The sequence below is a fragment of the Lepisma saccharinum genome, chromosome 10 (genome assembly GCF_977018435.1).
Source record: "Lepisma saccharinum chromosome 10, izLepSacc3.1, whole genome shotgun sequence".
In the NCBI taxonomy this organism is placed as follows: domain Eukaryota; kingdom Metazoa; phylum Arthropoda; class Insecta; order Zygentoma; family Lepismatidae; genus Lepisma; species Lepisma saccharinum.
Genome location: NC_139238.1, coordinates 88959912 through 88974697, shown reverse-complemented (window position 1 = coordinate 88974697; position 14786 = coordinate 88959912). Strand labels below are relative to the sequence as shown.

At 35.6% G+C, this 14786-nt stretch overlaps 1 protein-coding gene across 1 annotated transcript in view; it reads right to left on the bottom strand.

Annotated features, from left to right (window-relative positions):
* Nucleotides 1-14786, bottom strand: part of P58IPK (dnaJ homolog subfamily C member P58IPK) — a 42222-nt gene that overhangs the window by 8433 nt on the left and 19003 nt on the right. Inside the window, exons 5-9 of the mRNA XM_083130088.1 lie at nucleotides 13879-14022; nucleotides 12897-13078; nucleotides 7786-7936; nucleotides 3099-3291; nucleotides 270-438 (exon numbers count right to left, since the gene is read on the bottom strand). Coding sequence (XP_082986214.1) covers nucleotides 270-438; nucleotides 3099-3291; nucleotides 7786-7936; nucleotides 12897-13078; nucleotides 13879-14022 — 839 coding nt within the window. The remainder of the gene's footprint in view (nucleotides 1-269; nucleotides 439-3098; nucleotides 3292-7785; nucleotides 7937-12896; nucleotides 13079-13878; nucleotides 14023-14786) is intronic.

Here is a 14786-nt window from a genome sequence, read left to right as displayed (position 1 = left end):
TTGAATTTTTAGTCAACATGCATGATGTGCAAAGATAATATAACTGAGTTCAGCTTCATACGTAAATATGTATTTGCATATAAATCTTTTCCCTGGAAGGACTGGGCCTATATTCCCTTTTTGCAGCACAATGTCAGTGTAAAATTAATTAAAATTATCCAAAGTGGATAATTTCAAGGTTAAAGGGATTCCATGAAACTGTGCAAGGCATTTTTGAGGATTTTGCCTTGTACCCAGATCAATTTCCTAATGAAAACATTTACACTCACCTGTATGCTTTAATGATCTCCCTCTTCCCAGCATTCCTTCGTACGCCTAATATCTTGTAGTAGTCTCGCCTTTCGGACTGCTTCTGAAGTTTTTGTGCACGCTCCAGCCCCTCTCTTGCTCTTCGGAAATCCCCGTTGATTTCCAGAGCCTTTTTATAGTCTTGAATGGCTACAAAGAGAACAAAGATTAAGTTGATTTCAGGAACAAAAAACACAAGCAAATTAACATTATTTATTAATGATTCTATCAATAAAGGCACATATTTTTGGTAAATGAAAAAGCAAAATTTCGGTACAAAAACAGAGTGGATTTCGGGTTCAAAAGCGGTAAATAAAATAAAATTTTGGTGTTATAGAGGTGAATAATCACGTCAAAAGTACTATATGAAATGACATTTTGGTTTTAAAATTGTGAATATAATCCTAAATTTGATTTAAAAACTGCACTTATTACACAAAATGTACTTATCCCTTCTAATAGCACATTTATGTAGTTACCAGAGTATTAAGTTTATTCCTGTGTAAAGGGGTCCATTTTTGCTTTTCACATATTTACAGCAGAATTAATCAATTTTCCGTGAATTGCATAACTCACAGGATACTTCAGACTTCAGAAAGTGTCACGTCGGTATATAAACGGTAAATATCGCGTTTCAGAATGTATTTCGCATTATTTCGTGACAAAACAGGGTAGAAAAATGCACCTCACACCTTTCAGAAACATGAAAAATGAACATTACAGTATGTTATTTCATATTTCGTTTTTTCGTTAAAAACGAAATTTGCATGCCTCTATCAATCTTTAGTGGATGGTGGATATGTCCTCATACCATGTAATATCAATTAAGATGACATTTCTCCGAAACCATAGATATTTCAGTTCTGGCTATTTGGTTTATTTACATACATTTGAAGGTAAGACATGATTTGATGATGTTTTAAGTCCACTATATGCACAATAAGGCTAACCGGGACGAACCACTATGTGCCTCCAGCCAGTATCGAACCCGCGACTCCTTGATTACAAGGCAAGAAGGTAAGACATGCTTGAATTAAAATGAAAGTGTTGGGTGTTCATCAAAAACTAATTTATATTTTAGTCACATCTATTGTAAAGCATGGTTATCCAAATGCACTAACAGGTTTTTAGAAAAATCATGGAATCAGAACTATTCGTTATAGAGAGCTTTGTTTTATATTGGAGGGAATGGGGCATTATACCCACGTGAATATAAAAATTCCAAAATACGCACTACTGAAAATGTTATGTTGCCAACTATTCCCAAGTAAGCTATGGATTGTAGCAGCATGCTATGGAACTTAGTTACTTGATTCACTTAATGCAGTCCAGGATACGTTAATATAAGGTATGCCCAAATGAAAAGGAGACCTTTGCTGTAGCGGCGTAGTTTCTAATCGAAGAAGGTAAATATGTTTGCCGATAGATGGCACGGTGTTTGTCCCAGTTTGCAGGTGTAGCGAACGGTTTCGCCTGCTGTTTCCTCAGTTGGCGAGAGTTGTTTTGCGCAGACGCATCCATTATGGATTCCTCCAGATCAGTGCAGAGAGCTGTAATCCAGTTTCTTCGTGCAGAAGGCGAGCATGCTTCACAAATTTATCGCAGGATGAAGGACCTCTACTCATCGACTGGTGGTACTGCAACACATTGTTGAGGCTTAAACAGGCCATCAAAAACAAGCGCAGAGGTAAGCTCTCGAAGGGGATAGTGCTGTTCCAGGACAACACTAGGCCACATGTGGCCAAGAAGACCCTCGACCTGCTGTGAACATTTCAATGGAAAGTCCTCACACATCCTCCATACAGCCCCAATATTTCCCCATATCTTCGGCCTCTTAAAACAATCACTGAAAAGTCAACGGTTCACCTGTGACAAGGAAGGCAGAACACCGTGGAAAACTGGATCCGTAAGCAACCCAGGAGTTTCTACACTGAAGCCATCCACTCACTTTCTACGTGCTGGGATCAGTGCATCAATATCAATGACAATTATGTGTAGGTATCATATTACACATTAATTGTAATCCACATATTATGTAGTGCAAATATTCTGTAATATAATACTCTTTAGATATAACCGTAGTCTCCTTTTCATTTGAGCATACCTTATAGATAAAGCAAGTCTAATTCTCTTGTTAAATACAGCTTCAGTTTTCACCTTAACTGGCCTTTTGGTAGGGATTTTCCGGTAAATATTTATTTTCTTAATTGTTAATTTCCAACTTTACCTAAGTAGGGGGTAATAAAGGTTAAGAAAAAAAAGGTCATGAAAAAGTCAAGAATTTTGGTAGACATTCTGTAATAGTACATACTTATGTTGATAGACACTGAATAAAAGTTAATTAAATCTTACAGTGAAGGAAATTCACTAAACTATCTAGGCTCCTCATCAGACCGAACTTTATGAATATCAGCAAATATTTGATATCAACCAATCCCTATTGTTTTATGAATTTCAAAATACAATTCATATACTCAGGTGCTGTATAGGAAAAACAATTGCCTCAAGTTTTGGTTTTAAGTCCACTTTATGCACAGGAAGACTAATCGGAACTGGACCTACAGTTTAAAGTAGTCTCCGAAACACCTGTGCTTCTACCGTGTATCGAACCCAGAATCCCTCGATTACAAGGCAACAACATTACCACATCATTAAAGTAACCGAAAGTAAGACATTAATTATGGAGGTGGATGAACCATTTAAGTTTTCCAAGAAACGTTAGTAATTTTTATCGCAACAGTAGAACATTGGTTATTGGTAAATTATGTATAGTTATATTTTCATTGTCATAACAGTCCATGTCTACTTACCATCATCAAATAATTCATTTGCTATGTACACTTCAGCCCTATCACAGAGAATTCTAGGATCCTCCTGAATTTCCAAGGCCTCGTTGCAGCTGTTCATACTTTCAGAGAGGTTGTCATCCTTGAGGTAGCAGTGGCACAGCTTGTCTTTTGCCTGGAACACTATCATGTCTACTGTAGGCTCCGTACTCAGAACCTGAAAGAAAAAGATACAGATAACAAATTTACGTATTCTCTATGTTTTATTGTTTGTTACATCATCAAGATGCAGCGAAGATATTGTTACCTGCAGGAAGTTGCTTGACTATTCCTGAGATGATACTGTCAATATAAGTGAATTGGTATTGGAAAATTCAAATTTAATAACGGGTACCAGTCAATACTAGCATATACATATAGTTATCTAGCATGATACCTGCAAAATACCATGTACAGGGTGTCTACAATTTCATAAAAAAAAAAATCTCAGACTTTTCCAGGTTGAAAATTTTCCAGAACAAGTCATTAGTGGGCAATTCCATGAATCTTGAAACCAAAATGTCAAATTTTCAAATGTGTCTAAGTTAGTCGTATCACATACCAAAGTGTAGGTTAAAATCTATATTTTTTTGTGCCACATGATATTTTGCATGAGAAAAATCATAGTGTTTTATGTGTTTTAATGTTATCACATAAATATTACTGTAAAGTGATTAGAGAAGTACAACAACTGCAATGCAGTACATAATCGACATATTTGGGATTTGTAACTGAACTTAGACATAAACAAGGTCTAGATGAACATATTGAAATTAATTGTACATAAACAATTTATTTTTTCTAAAATCCTAAACATGTGTTTGCAACTATGCGCTAACGGTTACGTCCGTAACACATTTACAGGAACATTTTCATTACACCTCTTTTGGTTTATTACATCTCAACCCAACATATCCCAAAATTGCCTATTGCTGTGCGAGATTTGGCACAAATGATGTTACGAACGTAACAAATTATTAGAGGCACATATTTTTGGTAAATAAAAAGGCAAAATTTCGGTACAAAAACTGAGTCAATTTCGGGTTCAAAAGCGGTAAATAAAATAAAATATCGGTGTTATAGCGGTGAAAAAATGGATGAAAAGTGGTATATAAAAAGACATATTGGTTTTAAAATTGTGAAAATAATCCTAAATTTGATTTAAAAACTACACTTATTCCACAGAATTAACATTTCACTTCTAATAGCACATTTATGTAGTTATCAGAGTATTAAGTTTATTTCTGTATAAAGGAGTCCATTCTTGCTTCTCCAATATTAACAGCAGAATTAATCAATTTTCCGGGAATTGCATAACTCTCAGGATAATTCAGACCTCGGAAGGTGTCACGGCGGTGAATAAATCCTGAATTTCGTGTTTAAGAGTTAATTTCGCTTTTTGCAGTTCATTTCGCATTATTTCGTGACAAAATATGGTCACAAAATGCACCTCACACCTTTCAAAAACATGAAAAATTAACACTACAATGTGTTTTTTCAAATTTCGTTTTTTCGTCAAAAACGAAATATGCATGCCCCTACAAATTATTAATTATTTTCAGCATATTATACATGCTATTTGTAAGACACAGACAGTCAATAATATGGCAAATTTTCTTAGCAATGATTTGTAAATTAAAAAAATGTAATAATATCCCCTTCATCACCAAGTAAAGTGTACAAATCACCTCAGTCACTAGGGAAAGCATTAGCCAAAGTTAAAAGCTCATTACCAAAGAGTCCTGGCAAACAGAAAAAAATAATTCAACCACATGGAGTTCCAATAAAGCAGAAGTCAGCACATGGAAATGCTCTAAGTGACGAAACAAAGAGTATTGTCATAAACTTAAATGAACATGATGATATATCCCACCAGGCACCAGGTAGGAAAGACACTGTTGTTACTAGAACTGGTCCGCACAAGGAAAAGTCATCGTCAAAATCAATCCGAAGACCAAAAGGTAGATGCTAGAGAAAAAGACAGACTAAGGAAAAGGGAGCCACGTGCCAGAATGTCTCAAGTTCTACGCAAAGAAGAATCCAAAAAGTCAGCTGCAAGAGTGAGAAAGCAGCGCATGTTAACCACATGCTCCATCAAGTAAAAAAAATCAAAAAACTGTTTGAAGATCTAAAATGAAAATTCCCTCAGCTTCAAGTAGTCAAAATGTTTTTCAGATGATGCAAGTCAGCACATCAAGCAGCGGTACACATTAGCCAACATAACCTTCAGCAAGGACGACCCTGGTTTTGTTTTAAATTACCATTTTTTTCTGTACATCGCATGGAAAGGGAGCAGTTGACAGTGTGGGTGGAATGTTAAAGCATCATGTGTGGCAGAAAGTGAAGGCTAGGCATGAGCTTGCCTAGCCTTCACTTTCTGCCACACATGATGCTTTAACATTCCAGTTAATGATTGTTTATCTTTCGTTCAATGTGCTCAGTCAATAACCAGAAAAGTTAATATCATGTACGTTTCCACAGAGGAGGTAACAAATAATCATGAAAAGTTAGAACAAAGGCCATTCCTAATACACATCAAGTTCATTGTGTCCACACTGTTGGTCAGAATGTGGTGGAAATAGGTTTGTTGTCCGAAGATAGTGGCACAATGTTTCATTTCACATTACCTGAAGATCAAGCTCCAAAGAAATAAACAAATTTAGTGGAGAGGATCAATCAACCCAATGACAGAATTGCATCTGTTTCCTTTGGACAGTGGATCGTTGTTCAGTTTGAATCTAAACGTGGGCATTCACATAAGTTTGTTGGACAAGTTGTCAGCGAACAACATAAAAAGTGTGATTGTGAAGTTCCTTAAGAGGGTAGTAAAACAGTTTGTTTGGCCAGAAAAAGATGATGTTAGTGAAATTGATATTTCACAGGTAGAATATGTATTAAGACAGCCAGATACCAACCCTCGAGAAAAATTAACTTTCAAAGACATTAAACCAGAACGTTTTGATGGTTTTGACATATGTTTCATTTTCACTATAATTATTCCCAAAGTGTTGGTATGAAACCATTTTACTCACTCATGTTTGTTTATTTTTTTGATATAAACAGAAAAGTTACATCCGTAACACATGAGTGTTACGTGCAAAACATTTTAATGGCACTGTAATAACAAATGTACAACAATTGAGTACTTTTACCATTAACTTCATAAAAGTTCAATCTTTAATCACTGTTTGTATGTGAGAAGTTTCTATATTCAGTTCCTAATCTCACAGAAATATTACAATTACAACATGAAGGTGTACTTTCTATTGTTTTCTGAGTTACGTCCGTAACAGTATGTTTTTTTTTATCTGTGTTCAAAGAATAATTACAACTTGAATTTCATAAATATGGCAGTGTAAACTGTATGTCAATATTAAATATTTGTGAGAAAATCAAAGCTTTTATTTTATTAGTTTAGAAAATACACCACTTCAAACTTTCAAGTTGTTACGTCCGTAACTATGGAATTGCCCTAGTGCAATTCATGCATTTGCAGATGTGTGTTAGAAGGTCACTACATTTTATCTAAACACCACATTTAGAATCCCACTTAACCGAGTTATAAGTAAAGTCGAGAAGTAACTGAACAGAAATTGACTATTGGATAGAGGCATCTGGGGTGGACAACAAAGAACTCAATTGCAACAAGATAATGGTAATTAGTAATAACTGCTTACTATAGTAGATTTCTACTTGAAAACCGTTCAAAACATAACTTATAATATAACTACCAGTAATACTCAGTATACCAAACTTAAGTATACAGATAAATTTAAAATGTGTCCTTTCTTCTTTGTTCAAAATCATACTTTTAGTGCACTACTACAAAAATGTTAGTTTTCCAGAAACACAGTCAGTTTCCCTGATATTTCCATGACTTTTCCAGGTTTTATAGACCGTTCATCTAAATACCATGGAAATCATGCAAAATACGTAAGTGTTCATTGGCTTCCCTGATGACATCAGCAGTGGGAATCTTGTGAACAGAATCCAGTGCATCAAAAATATCAGGTCAACTCTCACTGATATCAGCGACTGGTTTTAGAAAAATAAGACCAAGGAACTCGCATTCCCAAAAGTGCATTTTAATGGAGGAAGGAGAATAAAGTGGCTCTGGGAATCACCCAGTCTCAAGTTAACTTGTTACATGTCTTTTCCTGAAGCATGAGAACGATTTAAGATACTCATGATCACATGGTCAGACAATGCAATAATTTTCATATTCCAGAACTGTGTGAAACTATTTACCAAGATGATCACTTTTACTCAGGGATCCGATTATACACTTTGTTGATTGATTGATTTGCTTTATTTTACTTCACTTTTCTGCCACTTTAGGCTAATTTGCGAAGATGGGGATGAGTGATGATATAAAGGTGAATTGATGAATGGACACTCACAAACACCCATGCCCAGGCCGGGATTTGAACTCGGGAGACCCCTGGCGTCGTAGTGTAATGTGCTAACCACTCTGTCAAGGAGGCCAGCTATACATACACCTTGTTATCTCGTGACATTTAAAAATAAAGTAAAAAGATAACTGTTCATTTGTACTCAAACATTGAAATCAATTTCTTTCTTTCAACAAGATAAAGAAAAAAAAACTCTCACAGAGTTTTAAGCATCAGAGAAGCCAATGAACACAAAGATCACGAGCCAAGAGTATGCATACCTTATTGGCCATTTCTATGCATTCCTTGTAGTCCTTCTTGTTCAAAGCCTCCTGCATATTTTCCATCTGCTTAGCCAACTTCTTTACTTTCTTGTAGTGGCCGAAACAGTCCTTATGCTCTGGATCCAGCTTCAGGCACTCTCGAACTTCCCTAGAATAATAAATAAATAAAGATGTAGCACAATACAATTACTGTCTACTTGAAAGCAGTCTCAGATTTCAATGTTCCCTTACGCACAGCTACATGCTTCAAGGTCTATGACAGTGGTTCCAGACTGTGCTCTGTAGCGCACTTGGTGTGTTTAGTAAAAAATATTTAGTTCATGCAGGATGTTGTGACATTTTGGGTTTTGGTTTTACAACTGGGTAACTGCACAGAAACCAAAATATCAAATGAGATGTATTTACATCTATTGTTACATGAGGGGCTCAGAGCATAAGTGGCATTATTTTGATTTGCTTTATTTAACTTCGCCTTTTGTGCCACTTTTGGCTAATTTGTGAAGATGGGGATGAGTGATGAAATTGATGAAACGACACTCACAAACATCCATGCCCAGGCCAGGATTCGAACCAGGGACCCCTGTAATCGTAGCGTGATGTGCTAACCACTCTGCCACAGGGGCCACACTTCTTTACTTTAAAAATAGGTCTGAAAAACAGGGTGCATCTTATATGTTGATATTCACTTTTTGATTACTTTCATTTCTGGAAATTTTCTCTGCTCTGAGTTAGACGATTTCCTTGCGGTGTGTGATGAAGATTAAATTTATTATTTCCTAGTTAGATTAGGTAAGTTGTTCATTGAAAGTATACCTGCATATTACTTTATATTTGAAATACTGTAAATTAATTAAAAATTCATTGATATGCCTTTTTCTTCAAAAATATGTACCAAAAAAAGAGAGGGGTGTTTATACGATGGCAAATACAGTAACTTAGTACGTACTATGGTTAGCAGTTATTTTTAGTGATTTTTATTGTATTTGCGATGTGTCGTCCTAGTTTCGAGAACTTTTTCAAGCTTTTCAAGAAGTGTAGAGCATTGTTTCTCAACCTATGGGGCTCGACCCACTGCTGGGTCCCGAGAGGGAGTTTCCTGGGTTGCGAAGTTCGGTTCGAAAATTTATTTACTGTGTTTTTAAAACCTATTACAGTAAACCCTCATTAACACAAACTCACTTAAGACAAACACTGTTAACATGAACAAAATGTGGTATTTTAGTCCATTGCATCAATAGATCTCATTTAACACGAACTTTCGAAGTTTTTCATAATATTTGTCTGTTGTTCATCTGCTAGGTATGTAAGAAATCACTCAACAATCGCGATCATCGCGTCAACAATGCGCTTATACGTATTTAACCAACAAATTCAGTTGTGTGAAAGGGGCAAAAGGCATAAAATGCACGACTTCATTGAGGAAAGGATTAGGAAAGAGTTTAGAAAGGAAAGGGGGGAAATGAGAAGCCATAGGGAGGAACGGCATCGAATCCTAGGTGAAAAACTTAAACGAGTGAGGGTGTGGGTCGACAAACACGATTTATTCCTTATTAGATCCGATAAGGAAAATAATTTGGTAATAATGGAGAAGAATACTTATAGGGAGAAATTGGAAAGATGTTTCTCCAATGATGATTTTGAAGTAATAGAACAAAACCCAATAACTAAAGTAAAAAATGTAGTTAGGAATGGGATAGAAACTAGTTTGACACTTTCGAGATCAGAAAAGAAGAAACTTATTGAATACTGTAAACTTCCTATCGCTTTCGGTATTCCGAAAACTCATAAGGAAGGGATCCCGATGAGACCGATTATACCATGTATTCTCACCCAGGGTATAAACTGGCGAAAACATTAGTAGAGAGGTTAAGGGAGGTTGGGGGGAAGACCGAATACAGTGTTGAGAATTCTTGCGAAGTGAAGAAGGGATTGGAGGGGATAAACCTAAACGAGGAGGATGAAACCCGTAGCTTTGATGTCATTAATTTGTATCTTAGCGTCCCTCGAGATAAAGCCGCAGATTGTCTTCAGAGGTGGGTTATGGATAAGGGAACTGATGTTGTGACAGCCTGGGAGTTTGTTCGGTGGTTCCATTTAGTATCAGGATATAATTATTTCTTCTTCAATGGGAAAATTTAGACAGAACGAAGGACTTGCTATGGGCAACCCTGTTTCGGGAATAGTTTTCAGCATATTCCTCAATTACATTGAGAAGGATTCACTGAGTGAGAACAAGATGATAGAATAAAATTCACTTGTGAGATAGAAAACGAAGGAGTAATTAACTATTTGGACATGAGGATTGAACGGGTTAATGGCAGGTTTCGGACCGGGGTTTACCACAAGAAGTTGGCAGGGGACAGATACATCCACCAAGATTCTGAACACGCAAACAGAATTAAGAATAATCTATACATGAACTTCTACATTCGGGCCGGGAGGCTCTAATTGTAGGGAGGAAAGAGAGAAAGAAGAAAATTGGATAATGAAGGTGGGGTTAAGAAACGGTTATAAAGTAGAGGAAATGAGGAGAATAAAGAGGGGGGGGCACTTAAAGTCTTGAATAAAGAAGGTGGAAAGAATGGGATAAGAAAGAATAACGAGGTAGGGGAAATAGAATACAAATATGTCGGCATCCCATATGTAAAAGGAATGTCCAAAAAATTTGATAGAAGAAGCATGGGAACTCGCTGGGACGAGCATGACAAGGATATTAGGGAACAATCTCCAAAGACCGGGCTTTCTGAACATGTTTTGGAATTAAATCATAAGGTTAGAAAAAGAGAAGTGGTAAAAAGAGTTCATAAACAACCTGATATGAACGTTCATGAGGCTGCAAATATTTGTGTTGATAGGGGTGATGGTAACTTGAATGCGTCATGGATCAACATGTTTAAACGGTGGGGAAAAAATAGTGAAGAGTCTGTTAAATTCCATGTCACGCCGGAAGTGACCCGTGCTGCTTTCGAATCTGTGGAGTTCTCATTGGAGGGGATATAGCATTCGTACGCTACAGTAGTCATTCATTCTGTACGGTAATATGGGTACACCGTTCTTTTAGAATTATTTCTTAGCCTACATGGCATTTTTAACTTCATGTAATTTTAAAAGCCATATCCCAATACCCTCTTTTACCTAATCCTGGATTTATTTTTACATATATGACGAAGTATTTTATTTACTGAAAAGAAATACCTGAAGAAGCGAAGCATAGCTTCGCGAAATGTAGTCTGCAAGGAGTTTTACGACTATTATACTCACTCACGTAAGTTTTTTATACTTTTTATACTGTGAATATATTTAGTGAGTACACGCAAATTTTTTCTCACTCCAGAAGTTTCCTTGTTTGACAGAAATATTGCAGTTATTAAGGAAAGTTGTTTTTCTGGGTTGCATCCATAATAGTATCATTGTTATGAATGTATAATGAATAATACCCAGACTCAGTCTCCAAAATAAAACTGTAAAATATTGATTGATTTTTTATTGATTTGTTGTTTTAAGTCCACTTTTTGTACAGGAAAGCTAATTGGGACTGGACCTACAGTTTAAAGTTGGATCTGAACTACTGTGCCACATGCCTCCACCGGGTAATGAACCTGGGACCCTTTGATTACAAGGCGATGACGTTACCACTACGCCATTGGGGAGGCCCAAAACTGTGTAAAATAAATGTCAATACGTACTAACTTTTTCAAAAGTGAAATCTAAGCTTTAATATGATTTGTGAAAGTTTGAAAATGTCACATTTCTAACTATGAAATTGCGAAACTGTAAAAATAGATTTTAATACCAAATCATCTATGTGGGTGTACAAATGTTTTGCTTTACTTTGTTTCTTCTTTTTTTTATTATTTATGTATTCAAACAGGTTTCTTTACTTCTCCGAAATCAATGGAGAAATAATATTTCACATGAATTAAAAACTCTAGAAAATCAAATGCTTAAATATCTTTCATCACAAATGCTAGGTGAAAAAATATCATTGTCCTTATGACAAATTGATGTTCTGAGTAAACAATACTTACAGCTCCAATTCTTAACAACTTTTAATGGAAAAAAATTAAGCCCAGATCAAAACATAAACTATTCAGAATTGAAAAAATAATTAATGGTTTCATGACAAGGTGGCCAGTCTAGGACCATGAAAAAATTCAAGTATAATTCCCGGTTTTCAAGGTGAACTTTCCAAAAATTCAAGGGTACAAGCAAATGTTTTCTCTATTTCAACTTTAAGTATTACCTCCTCTCACCCCCCCTCCCCCCACCACACACAAATACAATAATACAAAGGGTCTGCGTGATTCTAATGTATCAAAAAATTCTAATTAAATTAAACGGTATATATACTATTTAAAATATTCAATTTAAGGTGGGGGAATTTACATTTTCCACTTCACATACTCAGACTCGAAATACAAACAAAAGTAACAAATGTTACGGAATATACTAATATACTAATCTACGAAAAATTGTTATTTGTATAGGAATTTCAAACTCAAATTTACGTAATAAACTTCACGTTATCTTGCAATAATCATTCTGTCAGATAGATTGATCTGCAAAGGACACTAAAAGTAAACAGATTGAGAGAATTCGGTTTCATTTTCCACGCAGCTTTCTATTAATTTCCTTCTCGATAAAAATAAAAGCTAAACTGTAAAAAAAATTGATTCGGGGCATTTGTAAATATATGAATTCATTTGATTAATAAAAGTTTCAATTTTTCACATCTACGGAGAAAAATTCACATTTAATTCACGCATAATTCCCAGAATTCCAGGTGAGTAGCCACCCTGTATGATGAAATATCTCCAAACTTGAAAAACCAGTTAACTAAAAATATTCAAAATGCATTGTATACATGCTTTCGGCACATGGGTGAACAGTCTTCTGCAAGTAATTTTTCTCTTGAGAAGTTTGAAAACCACTGGACTATGCCAGTGAATAATATCTATAATTTTTGAACTGTATAGATGTCAACAAATTCGCAACGGATTGTCTTGCATAAGTGTTGCCATCTATCAACAAGTTGTAAAGCTGGTGGTATATTTTCATTCATCGCTTGTACTAGTAAAAATCATCAGAATGCAGATTATAGGACTCACCTTAGGGACTCCTCCACTTCTCCAAGCATGTAGTGCAACATGGAGAGCTTGTTGTATCCCTTTGTATTGTCTGGCTTCTGCTTGGTAGTGACGCGGATATCGGAAATAGCCTCCCGCATGTTGCCCAGGGAAGCGTAGCAGTCACCGCGAAGTTCCCTGATGGATGGATCCCATGGACATATCTGGAATTAAATACATCTCTTGTACTTCCTGAAGAAGTCACAGGGTGAGGCGAAAGCATTTCAGTATTATCTATCCTCTGGACCAAATACATGTGAAATACACTGAACATGATTAGAATATGAAACTGTAAATCTGCAAGTCACAAACAATTAGAGGCATGCATATTTAGTTTTTTGACGAAAACAAGAAATTTGAAATAACAGATTGTAATGTCAATTTTTCATGTTATTAAAAGATGTGAAATGATGCAAAATGAACTGCAAAATGCGAAATAAACTCTTAAAACACAAAATTTGGGGTTTATTTACTGACGCAACACCTTCTGACGTCTGAATTATCCTGTGAGTTATGGAAATCATGGGAAATTGACTAATTCTGCTGTAAATATTTGAGAAGCAAAAGTGGATTCTCTTTACACAGGAATAAACTTAATGCTCCAACAACTAAATAAATGTGCTATTAAAAGGGAAATGTTCATTTTGTGTAAGAAGTGTAGTTTTCAAATCAAATTTAAGGTTTTATTCACCACTTTAACATTGATATTCCATTTTATATACCACTCTTGATCCAGAAATATTACAAGTTTTTGTACCAAAATCATGATATTTTATTCAGCATAAATACGTGGCTCTATAAATAATATGTGACTACATCTGAGGCAACATAGATGGTTCATAGTGTTTTTCCAATCATCCATTTTATAAGTTCATCATTCATTCTCATTGTCACGATTAAGCAAAGAAACAAAGAACATAAAACAGCTGAACAGAAACAAATAATACTCAATTAATGAACTTACCTCAATAACTTTTGTAAGAATTAAGACCGCACTGCCGCAATCATTGTTCACAATTCGAGACTTGGCCATCCTTATCTCCTCCTGCAAGGGCTCGATTGCATAGAAGCCGCGAGATGCCTCTTCATTGTTCGGTTCCCGTTCTAACTGCAATGCATAGAAAAAGATGTTCACTGTGGAGACCTACACTGGCATATTTTTATTACATATGAACAATTGTAACGTTGTCTTTAGAGCTGAGCTGATATAAATACCACAGAAACCAACCACTGTGCGAGGCAAACTGTGCAACGGTGGAGACACCTAGCGGGGTATTCACAAACAGTGGTGCTGACATCGGAAAGTAATTACTGTCACTACCTGAAAAATGTCTGCTAAATGAACAATTTACTTTTGCATTTGTGTATGTGTAAAAATGTATTTTGAAAGGATAGCAAGTTTAATATTTTTATTATCTTGTTTGTGATCTAGTAGACTGATATAGCATAGTTGCACTGGAATACCTAAATGCTAAAATTTATAAATACACCAACTACTTTAGCAATCAGTGGACGACTGATGCATATAACTGCTGGCCATTAAAATTGCAACAAAATGAAAGACGAGCTATGAAAACCCTATTTATTATAGAGAGCACTAATAGAAAAGGGTGAAACAGCTTGGTTCGACATGCAGAACAGAAATCATTATCCCGTGGTAGGCCTACTAAAGGTAACGTTGTTACAATGTTCAAGTATGGATATCTGCATCGAGGTGAATCTAGAAGAAAGTTATATCAAACTTGACCTTCTCTGAACTTAGTTTTTTTAAACTGCAATATGACATGGTACAATCTCGTATTAACTTTTGTTCCTGAGGTATTGGAAAATAACCATTAAAATGTAGGTTTAAAAGACAAAGGATTAAAAAGA